Below are 16,677 nucleotides of genomic sequence, written 5' to 3' on the forward strand. Positions count from 1 at the left end.
ACTAATTCACCTACCAGGGAAGTGAGAACAATGAATGGGGGAGCAACAAAAAAAAGTGTTATCCATGAAACAGAAGCAATTGCAATTGAGAAACAATGATAAACTCATGAATCAAATTGCAAATGAGATACCTCGTTTCAACACTGAGGGCTTGGTATCAATTCCCTAGTGGGGGTGGCTAACAGTGAAGTGTGAACTGACAGTGGGTGTACTAACAAGCTACCCAAAAAAAAAAAAATTTGCAAATGAGAAATAATGATCAACTCGTGAATCAAATCACAAACACATTTTCCACCCATCACCTTTTTTTTAAAGGTCTAAGAAAATCACTGCCACAGCAGCAGTATGGCAACAATAACAACGACCACAGCAAAAGCTCAGCTGATGAGATGCAACTGAAAACAATTTACATGATCCTTCAACCACTTTGGGGGCGCCACCTGATGCAAACCATCCTACCAGAAAGTTCGACAGCTTACCATTTCCGGCAATCACAAGTGGACCCGAATAGTTACAACAAAGCCATGCATGTCCAGCTATGTACTTTGGCCAGTAAAAGATCGCGTGATATTCTACATTTCTCTCTTTCCAATCAGAGGTCAGGTAGTTGGAAGATCCAAACCCCAAAAATAACGGCACATGACGAAAAAATACAAACCTTCACACGATTAGTTTTGTGGCACTCTTTGGGTGGTATCTCCCTGAGCGGATGAGCGGTGCATCTGAGATTGGATAGAAAACTGCCGCTGCAAGTCTTTAAACCTTTCAAGCAATTCCTGGAATGTTGGCCGGCATGCAGGTTCACTGTCAAATGTCAATTGCATATCATGCATATGAGATCATGGATAGAAACTTTAGGTTGGTAATATGGAAGGGATGGAGAATAACCACCTATGCCAGCAGCTCTCAATGATCGACACCCACTGTGGGTCCAGGTCCGCTGGGAGCTCTAGCCGCTGGTTCATGAACCCCACAGCTCCAATCACCTGCATGATCCGCCATGTGTTATTAGAATTGGATAATGTTTAAGAAATGCAGACGCTTATCAACAGTAGGATTTCACCAAGGTGTGAGACCCACGGATTGACAACTTGGACTAGGTTGTCCGATCTGGTTCGGCGCCATGAATCAGTAGTGTAAATAGGCCCGACTCTGCCTGTTTGAGGTGAGTTGCCACCTGACTCAGCCAGGTTGCAACTCAACTCAAGACTGAACGAGTCAGCCCGAGTTGAAAGTCTTGAAACCATGTTGAGATCCCGGCTTGTTCAACAGATGGGCCCACCAATGTACGCGCAGTCACCCGGAAATTAGGCTCGACTGGTCATCCAGATTGATGGATTTGCATCAAATGTAGACTCTTGATTGATCCATTTTTGCACTGTCCTTAATTTTTCCTGTCCATGTGTCGCCCACTTAATAACCTGATCAGCCTGATTGACACATAGGGGACAACCTGATGAACAACCTGGATCTTTCACAGATAGAACTGATAGAGCAGGACAAGTAACCACTTGCTCTAAAAGCTCGAACTGATACAGCATGGAAAATCAATCCCTTTATCTCATAGCCCAGGTCAGGCCCTCGGCCGAACCCCCCTCGTGGGACCCACTTCAAATGCACTATATACTGGGGATTGGATCATCTCCTTTCATATAATATTTCTGAACTGAAAACTGAGGCAGAAGCACAAGTTCCCAAATAGAAAAATACCTGCATTGAGTTCAGATTATCCCAAGGGATCTTTTCAGTGACTAATTCCCACAGAATCACCCCGAAGCTGTATACATCAGACCTGTTTTCCACAGCGGAAAAAAAAAAAAAAAAAAAAAAAAAAAAAAAAAGAATGGAAATTACTCTGTACTTCTCATCCAACAAAATAGGATTCCAGAAATAATGCAACATAAGAATTTGAACCTACTTCTCATCTGAGGGCTCATTGCGAAGAACTTCTGGAGCCATCCATTGCGGCTACAAAACAGTAACATAGAAAATTGTGATTGCCCAAGGAATAGTAAGATGCTGTAGAGACCTACAGACAAAAATATTTACAAGATAAACAGAGGTAAAGACTGGCTTAACGAGTTGTATATGTCATACCGTTCCTTTCCCGGTCTTTGTTGTCAAATACGTCTCATGCTTGAGGCGCGATAGACCAAAATCCCCAACCTGTTGATTTAAAAGGATTATAAGAAGATTTGCAGATGAATATTTGGGACCCAAAAACAAAACACCACACACACTTGTGCGTGACATGATTGGAGAACTTTTCTATGGGATAAGGCCATACCTTCACAGTCCAATTTTTATCAACTAGAAGATTTGATGACTTTAAATCACGATGGATGATAGGCGGGTTGTAATGATGAAGATAATTCATGCCACGTGCCTGTAGAAGGTTTAGATGATGAGCATTGTTGAGTGGTGACAGTAAGAGAATTTTGAAAAGATTAATGCACTGAAGTAAAAAAATAAAATAAATGTGTGAATATCTAAACCCATGGATGCTAAGGCTTCAAGAAAAAAATAACTATATTTCTTCTAACTAAAAGAATAAGCCTTTAAGAACATAAAGCAGAATAAAACTCAAAATTTCAAAATTGCCAAACAAATAAATAAATAAATAAAACTGTTGCAAAGCTTTATGTATATCAGCTAGGGGTGCAAATGGGTGGTCCAAGAGGGCGCCCGGACCCAATCCATTAAGAATCAGGACAGAATTTTTCCATAGCCCAACCCATTGAAATTTGGGTAATGTCCAAGTCAAAAATAGATAACCTGTTTAACAGGTCAGATTTTGGATCAGGTCTAGGCTGGGTCCAGATAGGGCATACGAATTATAATTGAGTATTCACACAAATAATTTTCTAAACTATCCAATTGGTGATGGCAATCAATTTTGATGTAAAAAAATAAAATGGCCTCCAGTCCAAATTCAATGGATATGATCAGATGGTCAAGGCAATCCACGTACTGTCATGTTTTAGTATATATTCGCAACAGGCCCATCATTTCCACAATCCAAATTGTCACAAGTAGTGGATAGCTAACCATCTTTTAGAAAAAGGTGGTGAACCATTGTAATAGTCTGGCCCAAAAGTAGAAAAAAAAAAAAAACCCACATGCTTAATTAACTACTTCTTGGGTCTAGGTCAGGTCAGTTTGAGTATGACCCAAATTGAACTGATTTAAAAATTGGGTCTGGGTCAGGTCCATTTTAGTATGACCCAAATTGGACCCATTTAAAAACTGGGTCCCATCGGGTATGTTTTAGTATGACCCGATTGGTCCCATTTAAAAACTAGGTTAATATCGTGTCAGATCAAGATGATTTTGAGAGGACATAGACCCAACCCATTTAGTGATTTAGGTTGAACTTTTGGACCCAAACCCACCCCATGGGTCTGAATTTTGGACCATACTCACTGATTGTCGGGGTGTTTGGACCCAAACCCACCCCATGGGTCTGAATTTTGGACCATACTCACTGATGGTCGGGGTGGGTCCAATGACCCGTCGGGTTGACCCAAACCATTTGAACCCATAATATTAGCAAAGAAGTAGCATACTTGAGAATGATGCAAAATACGCCAAGTTCAATGGGGGCAGTAAATGCCATCTATAGATTAGAAATTTTACTCACAATGTCCAGAGCCATGTGAACGCGCCTTCTCCAATCCAGCCTAGTTGTGTTTCTTTGAAGCAAACGGAACAAACTTCCTCTGCATTAAAAAAGGAAAAGAAAAGAGAGAGAGAGTAAATCCAATGGTGAGGAACAACATGGACTTGATTTCAGTTCAATTAAAAGAATGAAATAGAAACAACACAATGGTATTCAATACATCTAAAGGTGGAATTGTATCAGGCAAGTGCTTTCTTCGGGACAATATGAACCATCTAATATCTTCAGTAGTAAAGGGCATTCAGTTAAAATATAGAAGTAGACAGTGACAGTATTCAAATAATGCAAGTTCCATCTTCTCTCTTTCATATCATATGAACAGGTAGAAAAATTCTTGATCATTGCTTCATTTCTCTTATACCAAAGTTCTTTTTTTTTTTCCTGATGAATTCTCTTATACCCAAGCTATATATGATATTTGAGGTATTTTGAGCTGAGCCTTCATCCCAATTATTAGAAACTGCTTTCAGGCATCTAGATACCGTATTTCTTAAATCCCGAGAGAAAGCTTTTTGGTGGCTTTCAAAAGATTATGCAGAAAACCGAATCAATGCAGGCCACTTCGAAAAGCATTTGAAAAGCTTTCAGATTATATTCCTGCAGTTGATTCATTCTCAGGATGCAACTCAACATTTCAATGTCTCACTCAAGGTGTCCCGTATCGGTATCGGTTGGCGTAACGGTGCCCTCCGAAACCGATACGGATACGGGGGCGAAACGGCAATACGGGGGCGTAACGGCCCGTAACGGGGCAATTTTTTTTTTTGCCAAAAAAATATGGATTAAATCCAGAATATTCTAAGCATTCCAAATATGCATTCATTTATAAATTGGAACATGTTTATGGTGGTGTAACGGTCCACTCTTTGGTGAGAAGTTGTATCGGACTGTCTGATTAATTTTTTAACCAGGTAACTTGAATTTGACTACAAAATTCATATATTTAATTTTTTAAATATGTAATTTATATACTTAACATCTTGATATCATTTCTCCCAATAGTTCTTTAAAAAAATAAAATTAAATTCAGGTAGATGGCGTTGCCAATTTAGGGCTGACTTGGAGGACCAATTTATTCTCCAAATCAGCCTCAAATTCATGCCATTTATTGTCATTATCCCACTTATAAATTGGTGGACATTTATTGGATAGTGAATCATAAAAATAAAAATAAAAAAAAAAAAATCAAAAGGCCCTATTTTAAAAAATAAAACTTCACAAATTAACAATAAAAACTATTCAAATAATTTGATTTTGGCATTGTGAGTTAGCAATTGCAGTCCATAATTTAATTGTCAAATTTCAAGTTAATATATGTCTCGTGTACAATTTTTTAAGGTTTGAATTAGGAGGGACTCGGATGTAAAGTGCAGCACACGTGTCAAAGTTTTTTGGGCCTCACCCGTGATGAATGTGTTATATCTACACCATTCATCCATTTTGCCAAATAATTTTAGGGCATGAGCCCAAAAATGAGGCATATCCAAAGCTCGGGTGGATTGCACCGTAAGAAACAATAATAATTAAACGTTCACCATTAAAAATTTATTGAGGGCTAGAAAAGTTTTAGATCAAGCTGACATGGGTGTTTTCCCTTCATCCACGTCAATGTGACCCAATTAACAGGTTAGATTGAAAATAAACATTACAGTGGACTTTAGGAAATTTTTAATGGTGAGCATTCTATAACCACTATTTCCTATGGTGTGGTCCACCTGAGATTTGGATATTACTAATTTTTTGAATCCTGACTTAAAATGACGTTGCAAAATGGATGGACGATATGGATAAAATATATACATTATGGTGAGGCCCACTCGGGTCTGATATGATTGGATGGAAAATAAACGTTACGTGCGCCCTAAAAATTTTTTAACCGTGAAAATCATTATCCCTGCTATTTTTGGTGTGGTCCAGATGATCTCTAGATATAATTCATTTTTTGGCTGGTGCTCTAAAATGATCTCTGAAAATAGGTGAACGGTGTAGATGTAATAAATACATCACCGTGGAGCCCATATAACTTTGATCTCCTTTGAACCGTTCGTACAACTCGGAGCTCGAGGAGTGTCAGCGCTCGTCTTTGCGTGACACGTACCGCAGTCAGCTTCGGCAAATTTAAAAAAAAACGGAGTGAGAGGGAAACAAAAAGAAAAAAAGAGGGAAAGAAAGAAAAGAAAAAAAGAGGGAAACGGGAAAGAAGAGATTGAGAGAGAGACAGAGAGAGAGTGAGAGAGAGAGAGGAAGAAGAAGAAGAACAGGAAGCAGAAGCAGCCGCAGCCGCAGCCGCAGCTGCTCGAGAAGAAGAAGAAGAAGAAGAAGAAGAAGAAGAAAGAGAAGAAGAAGAAAAGAAAGGAAAAAAAAAGGTAAGATTTTTTTTTTTTTTTCAGGGCCCGTCACAGCCGTTACGGGTCCGTAACGGCCGTTATGGCCCGTAACAGCCCCGTAACGGCCGTTTCGACCCCGTATCGCGTAACGGGTCCCACCGTTACCGTTACGTATCGGCCGTTACGGCCGATTCGTAACCGATTTGGGATACCCTGGTCTCACTTCACAATGAGTGACAAAATGACGGAAAGAACTATAGCTAATTATGCAACAGCCTGCAAGCATGGTTTAAAATTAGGGCTGTCTACGAACCGAGTTAGCTCGGTTACCTCACTCGACTCGACTCGAAAAAGCTCAATTCAACTTGGTTTGAAACTGAGTTCGAGCCGAGTCGAGCTGATTTTTTGAGCTCGAAAAAATTTCGAACTAAGTTCGAGCTTGGCCGAGCTCGACTTGACTTAGATCGAACCCAACTCGAATCAAACTCGGATCGAACCAGTTCTGTGACTCGGTTGTTTTGATATTGATGTTGCTCACCAAGTGTTTGATTAAATGACTCAACGAAGTGTCGGCCGGTGGCAAGGAAGGTATGTATATGAAACAAATACACTTTTTTCTTGATTTTGATGTTGCCTACAAGGTGTTTGATGAAATACCTGTAAAACCACTGTTGCTGTTTTACATACAGTGAGAATTTGAAAGTGCAGTCCATGTGTTTGTGAAAATGTTGCACAGGCGAACTCGGCTCGATCTCAGCTCGAACTCGGCTCAAACCGGCCCGAGCTGCTGAGGCCGAACCAAGCCGAGCTAGCCAGTCAGGCTCGAGGACCGAGCCAAGTTCGAGCTGTGCCAAGCTCGACTCGTGTACATCTCTATTTAAAATATTGGCAAGATATGTATTGATGTATTGTATAGTCCGATACATTTGGTATTTTTGGGAAAGCAGTATGACGCAATTCTTATTCACATTGCTGAGACAGGACTAGATCAGCCATAACTCACACTGATGTGGCTGATTGATTGTGCATATTAGCCAATATGTACTCATATTTCAAACCTTGCTGAGAAGCTAATTCTTATTTTCCTTCTTCTTGGTTTTTGAAAGCTGAAGCAGAAGATTATCTGCATCTTAGACAATCGCTGCCAGTGGTAATTATTACAGCCACGTCAGTGTGTTATTTGTCGTCTTGTGCATCTCCCTTCCAATCTCTCGATATTTTGTTACTGTTTTGACAAATATATTATCATCGTGATATTTTGGCCAGAGTGCAGGAAAAATGCTTACAAGGCTGTAATTATTATAGGCTGTCATGGGTTGTCTAGTGCAACCATATTACCTCTAAGGTCCCACAAAGGACACCAGCATACCCAGTAGGGGGAGCTTGGCTAAGCCCACACACGTGCAATGAAGCTAGTGTACACACCGCTTGTGCCAACATGGCACTGTAGGTCTGAGATCCATCCCTCCATCAGAACGGCAGTACTATATTGATGCCCTGGCCCAAGATCACGTTGATCCATGACTCAGGTGGGCCACAGTTTGCAAAACAAATATGCAGCTCTGAAAATTTTGGCTGGAGTTTTCTAACCCATCCAGCTGTTTCCAATGTTGAGGCCCACATGCTGATTGGACCAGATTTTACTTTTGGGAAAACATGTACAGGTGAAACCAACCTGATGGATGGATTAGATCTCACAAGAATACGCAATGCTGGAACATGTGTGGCATGTACACAAGCTTTACACGTGTGTGCACTTGGCAAAGACCCGGTAAGGGTATAGAGCTCTGATTGTCAAGCAGTGGAGGTTACGAGTAAACAATGTATCAACTTAAGCATCAATATAGTTCCTGTTGGAAGGACTTGCTTCACAACAGCACCGCATACTGTCAAACAATGAACAGGCCAATCTGATAAACAGTCCATTACATGGTGTGCCGTAAAGGCCATTACGTAAAGGTAATGGTGGCAACCGTTACACGTTACGGGGTCGTAAAGGCCATAACAACCATTATGGAAAAAAATGACATGTAATTGCCATTAACAGCACGTTATGTCTCTTATAAAGGCCATAACAGCCTCATAATTGTCTGTTATGGGGCAAATATAAGTTTTCCATACTTTTTAATCAACATTATGGGGCAAATACGTGTTATTCAGGATTATTTTTTTTTAAAATAGAAAAAGAGACCGTAACGGCCGTTACAGGGGCCATAACGGCCGTTACGACCCGTATCGTAAAGGTAACAGTGGTGGCCGTTACGACCACTGTTACTGTTACAGAACACCTTGGTCCACTATTCTCTTACTAGCAATGCTATTGGCAAATCAGGGACTGTCTTTCCTCATTAAAATAAAACAAAAATGCAGAAATCTGATCATTATCTGTCACTGATAGAAGACAGCGATGGCATTCAGAAGAACCTTTTCATGTTGGCAACAATGGTCAGGTTGCCACAAACAAAAAATAGGAAGTGAACTCGAGGGTTTACAAATGACCGTTTCTTCCTTCAAAAATTTAAAATCGAAACATGAAGAGAAGTACCTCTTCTTTCGTGTGTGCGCGTGCGTCTGTGTGTAGCAAAAAATTCAGTAAAAGAAAAGTTGGATGCAAGCATGTTGAGATATTTGAGGCATGATTCAGGTAACTCCCGATTTGAAGTTTCCAGAAAGAGGAGTAGAGAGTGAACCTTGGAAGGAACTCCGTAACGATGCAGAGGCGCTGAGGAGAAGTTACGGCCCCCATAAAAAGTAGTATATTTGGATGCCGTAGCCTCTTCATAAGTGACACCTTCGTAAATTGAAATAAACGGAACTTAGAAATGCAAGGTGAATTAAATGGCTGTCCTAAAGCAACCTAATTCATGCCACACTCAAAGCAAAACCGTTTTGTGATGTATATCAACTATCAAGTGCATCAACTTTGGCAAATGACCATGTCAAAAGTGATAACCTAAATCCACAACCCAAATGGTGATAATAAGAGAAGAATGGCACTCTTATTAATAATGTTTTGAACTTCGAACAGAAACTTTTGAAGCATCAACTTAATCAAATACAAGGAACAGCACTAATAAATAAAAAGAAAGGTTGATAATGGTTCCTGAAATCCCTCTCTCATGAATATCACTGAAGCCAGGCAAGCAGTAATCAAGTCGCACGTGGTGTTTGGGCATAGTTGCAAATATTGATCGGCAGGACATCCAAGCCAAAAAGGTGAATTTGCTTACGGGGCGGTGTCAAAAATGGAATCCAATTAAGAAAACTTCCATTTCCTGATTTCACCAAGCTGCCTAAAATGCAAAGCACAACAGGCAACCACCATTGCAACTACCATACATCCAAATGCACCCTTAGATGTTGTTACTGTTCTCTATCCTTTACAACTAAGTGTAAAGGAGAAAATTGCATATGATTTGAAGGTTTAAAGCATAATTGTAGTCTTAAATCACTACATAGTTTGGACAGTTACCTCTTGCCTAAAAGAAAGTATCACTTCATCTGAATATTCTTGCTTGGAGAATACTTTAACTGCTACATCCTGCGAAAAAGCAGGAAACTTTTAGTACAAATTTCAAAAATGCCCACTAATAGCACGGCTATCCTTCATCTTCATTGAACACGTGACATGCATGAACATGTATAGCAGGCTGAGAAGCATGCACGTGCGTGCTATAAAGCAGTACCTTGAACAACAATTTTCCTTTTCCAATCGGTACCTTGAACGACATTTTAGCTTGTGGTTAGCATGTAGGAAATGAAGATGTCACATTCTGATAGATGGAATCTGACACCACAAATCTTCATCTCCAATTTAGGGTTTGGTTGGGTGTAGCCAGAATGAGAATTAAATGGAATGCGATCCAACCCATGTGTATTTTGGGGATATGGGCTTGACTGACCAATCCCACAAAATGCAGATAGCAGGATTAGCTAGATACTCCTATCTGCAAAATTCATCCCAAATTGAGAATATGGGTCGAACGCATTATTAATGGATTCTCATTTTGGGCGGTGGGCTCATGGGTCCAACATTTTTAGACATGCACAAAGTAGCCGGTAGCATGGATGGACTAATATGGTTGTACTGCTTTCCTGCCAATAAATAATAAAATGGAATGAAGAAAGGGGAAAGAAAACATACCGATCCATACCAGAGACCATGATATACAGTGCCACAAGAACCTGTGCAAGCAAATGGAAGTGACAATGAAAAACCAGAGAAATCCTCAAGTGCAGAACAACATTGCATCATAGACAAATGATGCCAAAAACTTTTAAACAGTAACAAGTGTCGAGGATGATTATTCACTGCTCAGTTCACAGCTAATGCAATAAGACCTTAGAATCATCAGATGCACAATTCGTAAGATCTCTTCATTACAAAAGACTTTATCCAGTTTTAAAATGGTCATAGAAAATGTGGAAATCTACGTAATTCTGCCGTGATCATGTAGGAATGGGGCCCATTTGGCTATCTATGGGGACAATGAAGTCATTATGGTGGCCAGGCACCTAACACTACATATGTTCTCCATCATTTTACCCTTGGCAATTCATGAAATTATATATATCAGAAATTTCCTCAATACTAATTCTAACTATATTCTCACAGATGAAGGTCATGCTAAAGGATTTCTTAGATATTCTCTATGTATTGGGAAATTTCTGCCCCCTCTTGTATTTTCTTTTATTCTGATTATATCAAGTTGTCAATTATCAAATAGTAAAAACAACGAATAAAACAAACAGCAACAACAGCCAATCCTTGAAGCAGGAGTAGTGGCACAAAAGAATGGAGATGCAACCAAAATACAATTCTATCATATGAACTCCATTCAGCCAGTTCTTGAGCTTTCTAAAATAAGCCTCCCTATGGATATGAGAGATTTTGTATTTAAAAAATAATAATAATAAGAGCAATGCCAAAGATTCGGTGAAAGTGGTTAAGAAATAGGTGAGCAACCTTTTGCAAGATCAACAACTTTTTACGTACTTTAAAAGACAAAACACATGAAAACCAAGCATTAAAGACCACTGATAGACCTGGATGGGAGCCAGGTGAACTATAAGTTTTCAATCTTAAAGAAGACAAGTTAAACAGGTGAAAATGGTTGAGCTACCTTCTGACTTTTACTCATTTCCTCATACCATGATGTTGAAAAATCCAACTACGACCATGGGCTCGATACAACCTAGCACAACAGGAAAACATCTAATGGCATAAACTTTTACCGTATCCAAGCAGACTCATGCTAGCAATGGCTAAACAACTTGTTCCAATGATGGAAAACAATAGATGGAAAAAAATAATAATAATAAATCAAAATCCCATCAAGGAAGAAGTCTTAATGTAGGAAAAGTTGACTACCACACTCGCTTAATGCATGTTTCATCAAGATGAAGGAAAATGAACAGCACATGAAAAACAAAGTACAACACTTTCCTTCAGCAAAAGCCATTCATGGAAAAGACAATACCTTGCCCAATCTGCTCTCCAATCGTCAGGTCTTCCCATAAAATTTCATAGTCCAAGCAGTCTGTTTCCATGTCCACTTTATGAAGGGCACTGCTACTAGTACTACCGCTGCTGCTGACACTACTTGTACTGTTAACATTAAAGGACGACCAGGATCCTGATGCCTCATTATTACCTGGCCGGTTAGTTTCAGTCACTTGGTGCTCCGACTTTGCACCTGTTTCAGGACTTCTCTGATGATTCGGGTCATTTTCATGATCGTTATTCAACCAGGGCCAGACAAATCGAGTCTTTCCCTCTGCCCCATCACGCTCATGACCTTTCCATGGCCACGATAACCCCTTCTTAGCAATCCATGCCTCTGCTTTTGAACTTATGATCTTGTGAATTCCTGCTTTCCCATCACACTCTTCGCCAGAACCTTCTGGAGAACTTCTAGGGAATTTCTCCTCGTGTGCAGCCGAAAATACACCAAAAGGGGAAGGCGGCACATCTCCTCTTGGTGTGCTAGCTCCACTTGATGCTGCATCCTCTCTATGGTCAGAGAGATTTGTATCATGGTCTGAATGATGTCCATCTCCACTCAAACTTTCACGATCTGCACCGTGCTCGCTTGTTCGTATTCGTGAGCGAACTTTGTTTGTCACCTTAGTAGCCTGTTTAGATAATTCTAAAAAATCAAGAGCTACTAAACAAAAAATACTTTCAGAGTATAAACTTGAATCATCTTAATTCTAAGACTATAAGTCATGTTGATGCATGCTAAAAGTTCTTCATTACATTCCTTTGGGTCAGATTCACATGATCCTTTGGGTCAGATTCATATGATCCTTTGGGTTCAACAGTTTGGTTATCTAGATTATTGATCTGATAGGCACACAGTGGATTGACCATGGCCCAAAAATCTCCCTAGTGGGGCAATCATAAGCCTTCACTTTGTGGCACATAAAAAGACGGATAAGAAGAGAAATACAGTGAGTGTACAGTCCGTGCTCAACTGAATGAAGGTCAAAAGGATGGGTTGCTAGGATCTTTCAATCTAGGAAAATTTTCCAGCATGGTCCACTATGATCCCCAGATACAGATATTGATAGATACACGGATATAGGAACAAGGATCCAATTCTGTTTCTTGAAATCCAGGACATCAATGAAAATATGGTTGTGATTCAAAACAAGATATTTAATATGATTTTTACTTCAAAATTTTGAAATCATTCCTTCTTCTTTTTTTTTTTAGTTTTATGAAACAAGGTACCTTTTTTTAGCCATTCTAGCATGTTAACATGCTAAGTTTAAAGAACCTATTAATATTTGTTAGAGTTCTCAAAGTAAGAAAATAGTTAGAATTTGAACAAAATGAACCTGATACAATAGGATTCAGTGAAAACATATCCTAGAAATATCTCAAAAATATCAGTACCAGCATAAGTAACTTGCTGTGTCCGAAATGATAAGATGAGAATATCTATAAGTATATTGGCATCAAAGATTGCCCCTTCAATGTAGAGGCCTATCTGATCAACAGTAGGGATCACTGGATCAGGGCGTACAGTCATACACAATGTTTTCAAACCACTACTGGAACAGGCATCGAAACCAGTCAAAAAAAAAAAAGGGTCAGGTCACTTACAACTCCTTTTTTCTTTCAAACGAACTGTTCAGACTGTCCAGGTCAGGTGGTCTGACTGCCTAGCCCACTCATTCTCATTCAGTTGGACCAGACGATTGAACAGTCAGCCCCTTTAAAATGGATAAAATTATAGACCGTTGACAGGGAGTATCAAACCTGTGACCTCCATTTAGGAGACAAGACCCCATCCACTCCACCGCAGACGCTTTGTTACTTCAAAGGTGTCATTATATATGTCTTATGCACATGAACAAAGCGGCTCCAACCAGTTGAACCAGTGGTTGGGCTGCTGTGGACCGAACTGCCGGCAAAAATGGGTAGGGTCTGATCCGGGTTTTAACACATTGCTCATACAAACTGAAAAGCCCAAAGATAGGACACGTACTGAGACGAGACTCATATGATTCCTCTTTCTTCAGGTGAAAACTAAGAAATTGGGAAAAAGTAACTTACCAGATTAGATATTTTGGAGGCAATTGCAACTTGCAGAGGTTGTTGAGAATCAATACCCACTTTATTTACAGAACTGCTTCGATTATAGCTATCTTCAGCTTCCAAAGGTTTTGTATTGGCCAATGGGACCCTCAGTTCCTGAAAAGGCCGTGAATCGCTTGACACACAAATGACACCAACCAGACGACTATCATCATCATAAAACGGAGTGTTGGTGGCAACAGCAAAGAACCGCTCCCCTGATTTATTCTTGACTGGAAACTGCCCGGTCCAGCTCTCCCCCGTAGTTACCCGGTTTATTATATTAGTTGCCGTGTGGAAATTATCAGCATCAACAAGTAGTTCTATTGCATCCTGACCGAGAGCTTCCGATGCACAATAACCATAGAGGCGTTCAGCGGATCGATTCCTACAACATTGAATATTCTCAATGAAATGCCCTGAACACTTAGAACAACAATTTGATAAGAAAAGATCAAGCAAAAAACAAAAAATTCTACAATTGCAAAGGACCTTCTTTTTTTTTTTTCAAAAGGCAACAACAAACAAAAAGAGATGCAATCCTAGAAGGAAGGGAAAGGGATGACAATAAACTATCCCTCAAACCCACTGAAATTAATTACATCACCAAAGCCATATTTCCCACAAGGTCTTCCCTCTTACAATAAGGTACAATTTTCACTTGATAGAACCAAAGCATTCTTCATCGGCTAGAAGATTTAATTAGAAATGAAACCCTAGTGCAAAGATATAAAACTCAAAGCATCTACAAATACAAATAATAAAAGCAAATCATATCATTATCTTGATTATTAACAGTATGATGTTCAACCTGGATGAAAAGTTAGAAACAAACCACTTCATGGCTATATCATTATCACTTTTTAAAGGATAAATCCTTATAATATTGTTGACTATACATCACATTATTTTGAGTGTGAGATGTTTGGAAGTACTACAAATCAAGAAGTTAATGATATTGAATCCAAATTAAAAGATAAAAAAATAATGAATGAGGTCTGCTAGGGTGGCTCGCCAGGCTCGCTCATCTCCAAAATCTCCACCGTATGTATGGCATCCGTCTACGAAACCAGAACGATCACTCTGGTAGTGATGGGCATCATGTAAACACGCCATGGCCCAAAAATCAAGATAATTCAACAATCCTAGCCATCCAACTGGTGCAAATTTCTCCCATTCAATTGGGGCAATGCTCTTTTTCTTCCTGAAATTTTTCTTTACTGTCCATCTATACGCCATCATGTGACAGCCAGCCTGCTCATGGTTGGCAAACATTTCAACAGTTCTGATTAATCCAGAATATTGCCATCTTCAGAGAGTTTCCGAGCATCTCTATCAAACCTCTAATCGAATATCCAAAATGAAATAGCTTGCAATATAGACAATTGAAAAGGACACAGGCAAAAACAAGACCACAATAAGAAGATATATAATGTAACTACCAGAATTTAAGAGGCCAGTGTAGAAGCCTCCAAAGACGCAGCATCGATTTTCATTTTTTTTCTAATTACATACATCTATTCTGCTCAGAAAGGAGAACTGAATTCGTAAAAATCCGTCCACAGAAATTCCAATTATACCCACACACAAGACCATCCAATCTAAAGTTCTGAAATTCCAAAGGTACCAAAACAATCAAATTTACAAAGAAAAAATCCAAACATTTGTAAACATTACCAAACAGACCCAATTCACTAAAAGAATCCAAATACAATACGAACTCGAACTCACCAATAAATGATCCGCCCGTCGAGATCGAATATATGCACCGACTGACCCAAACACTGCAAGATATTCAGACACTGCTTATCCGTGAAACGAACTGCCGGTCCCGCAGCAGAGCTGCTGACGCCGCCACCCGTGGAGGTAGCAGCAGCAGCCTCACGGCTCCCGCTCTCCCTTTGCAACGGAGACGAATGGCGGAAAGACGACGAGCCTCTCTGCCATGCCGCGGCGGCTTCGAACCCGCTGTTCTTCCGCCGCGAGTGGCCAAGCCGTGGCCGCTGCGGCGAGACGGAGTGGGACCGCTGATGGCTATGTTCTGGCCTGGAATCGTTGCCGCCGAGCATCAGCTTCGACATCTCCTGCTTGAGCTGGGCGTGGCCGGCTTCGAGCTCTTGGATCTTCTTCAACAGCTCTTCTGCAGGGGTATCCATCGTAAATAAAAGGAAACCTAAGCTCAAAATGCAAATTCCAATAAAACCCAGATGGGGTTTCTAGAGATAAGGAGATTACAGAGCAGATAGATGAAGATTTATGGCTCTGCTTCTGTTTCCTTTTGCTTTTTCTTTCTCCATTTTTTTTTTCTTTTTTTTTTCTGCTGAAAGCTTAGAAGTTCAAAGCCTCTCTTTATATGCACATGGAACGCTCACGAGCCACCGGTACGACAGCTACCAGTACTGTTATCTACCTATTGTGGGGCCCACGATATATGTGTATGGAATCCAACCCGTGCAACAGTTGCAAACTCACATGATGCGTGCCTTACATAAAAATCAGTCCAATCTAAAAATCAGTGGCCCACATCAGAGAAAAAATTACAACGGCCCAAATCCACCAAAATTCAAGTTGTGGGGCCTACATGAACATCCAGCCCTCTCCATGGTTATGGACTCTTCAAAAACAAATCCATTCCAATCATCAGGTGGGCCCCAACACTCTCATTCGGTGGTAGTTGCTGTGATTTTACATTATTTTCTCTATTGTGGGGCCTACCGCCCACCTGATCCCTGGGTGGGCCCCATTTTTGGGTTCTTCCCATCATGATGTGACCCACCTCTTGGACGGGTTAGATTCTCGGAAAACAGGTGGGCCCCACAATAACTTCGCATCACCACCACTAGTGGTATCCCTTGCAGGACACTATTTAACGATGGAGTCTGCATTTTTTTAATGGATTTTGATACGAATTCCGAATCTCATCCAGACGTTATATAAAAAAGCTGTGTTTATTGATAGTGAGTTCTTGTCTGGATCTGAGAAAGGCTTTGCCTTTCCCATACAGAATATGTAAGTAGACAAAAACATTTTCATGCTCTAGTATACTATGCTCATCCATACTCAAGCGTTCAGATTCTGTATACATG

At 40.2% G+C, this 16,677-nt stretch overlaps 1 protein-coding gene across 1 annotated transcript; it reads right to left on the reverse strand.

Moving 5' to 3' along the window:
• Window positions 1-267: 267 nt before the first annotated feature.
• Window positions 268-15,919, reverse strand: LOC131224804 (uncharacterized). The gene is made up of 13 exons (XM_058220205.1): window positions 15,323-15,919; window positions 13,571-13,979; window positions 11,487-12,141; window positions 10,151-10,191; window positions 9,479-9,547; window positions 8,697-8,797; window positions 3,641-3,719; window positions 2,288-2,386; window positions 2,098-2,166; window positions 1,919-1,968; window positions 1,711-1,792; window positions 892-986; window positions 268-804 (listed from the first exon to the last, which is right to left on the reverse strand). Exons 1-13 carry the CDS (start codon window positions 15,745-15,747, stop codon window positions 669-671), a joined length of 2,310 nt encoding a protein of 769 aa, XP_058076188.1. The 5' UTR covers window positions 15,748-15,919; the 3' UTR covers window positions 268-668.
• Window positions 15,920-16,677: the final 758 nt, after the last annotated feature.

The sequence above is a fragment of the Magnolia sinica genome, chromosome 14 (assembly GCF_029962835.1).
Source record: "Magnolia sinica isolate HGM2019 chromosome 14, MsV1, whole genome shotgun sequence".
Lineage (NCBI taxonomy): Eukaryota > Viridiplantae > Streptophyta > Magnoliopsida > Magnoliales > Magnoliaceae > Magnolia > Magnolia sinica.

Bases quoted from the DNA above. Each gene is read 5' to 3' on its own strand.
- LOC131224804 (XM_058220205.1), bottom strand. From the start codon at position 15,747: ATGGATACCCCTGCAGAAGAGCTGTTGAAGAAGATCCAAGAGCTCGAA. The intron at 10,192-11,486 runs GTATTGTCTTTT...TTGCTTGCACAG, and splicing joins TGGAGAGCAGATTGGGCAAG to GTTCTTGTGGCACTGTATAT. The intron at 9,548-10,150 runs GTATGTTTTCTT...GCTTTTTCGCAG, and splicing joins ATGGTCTCTGGTATGGATCG to GATGTAGCAGTTAAAGTATT.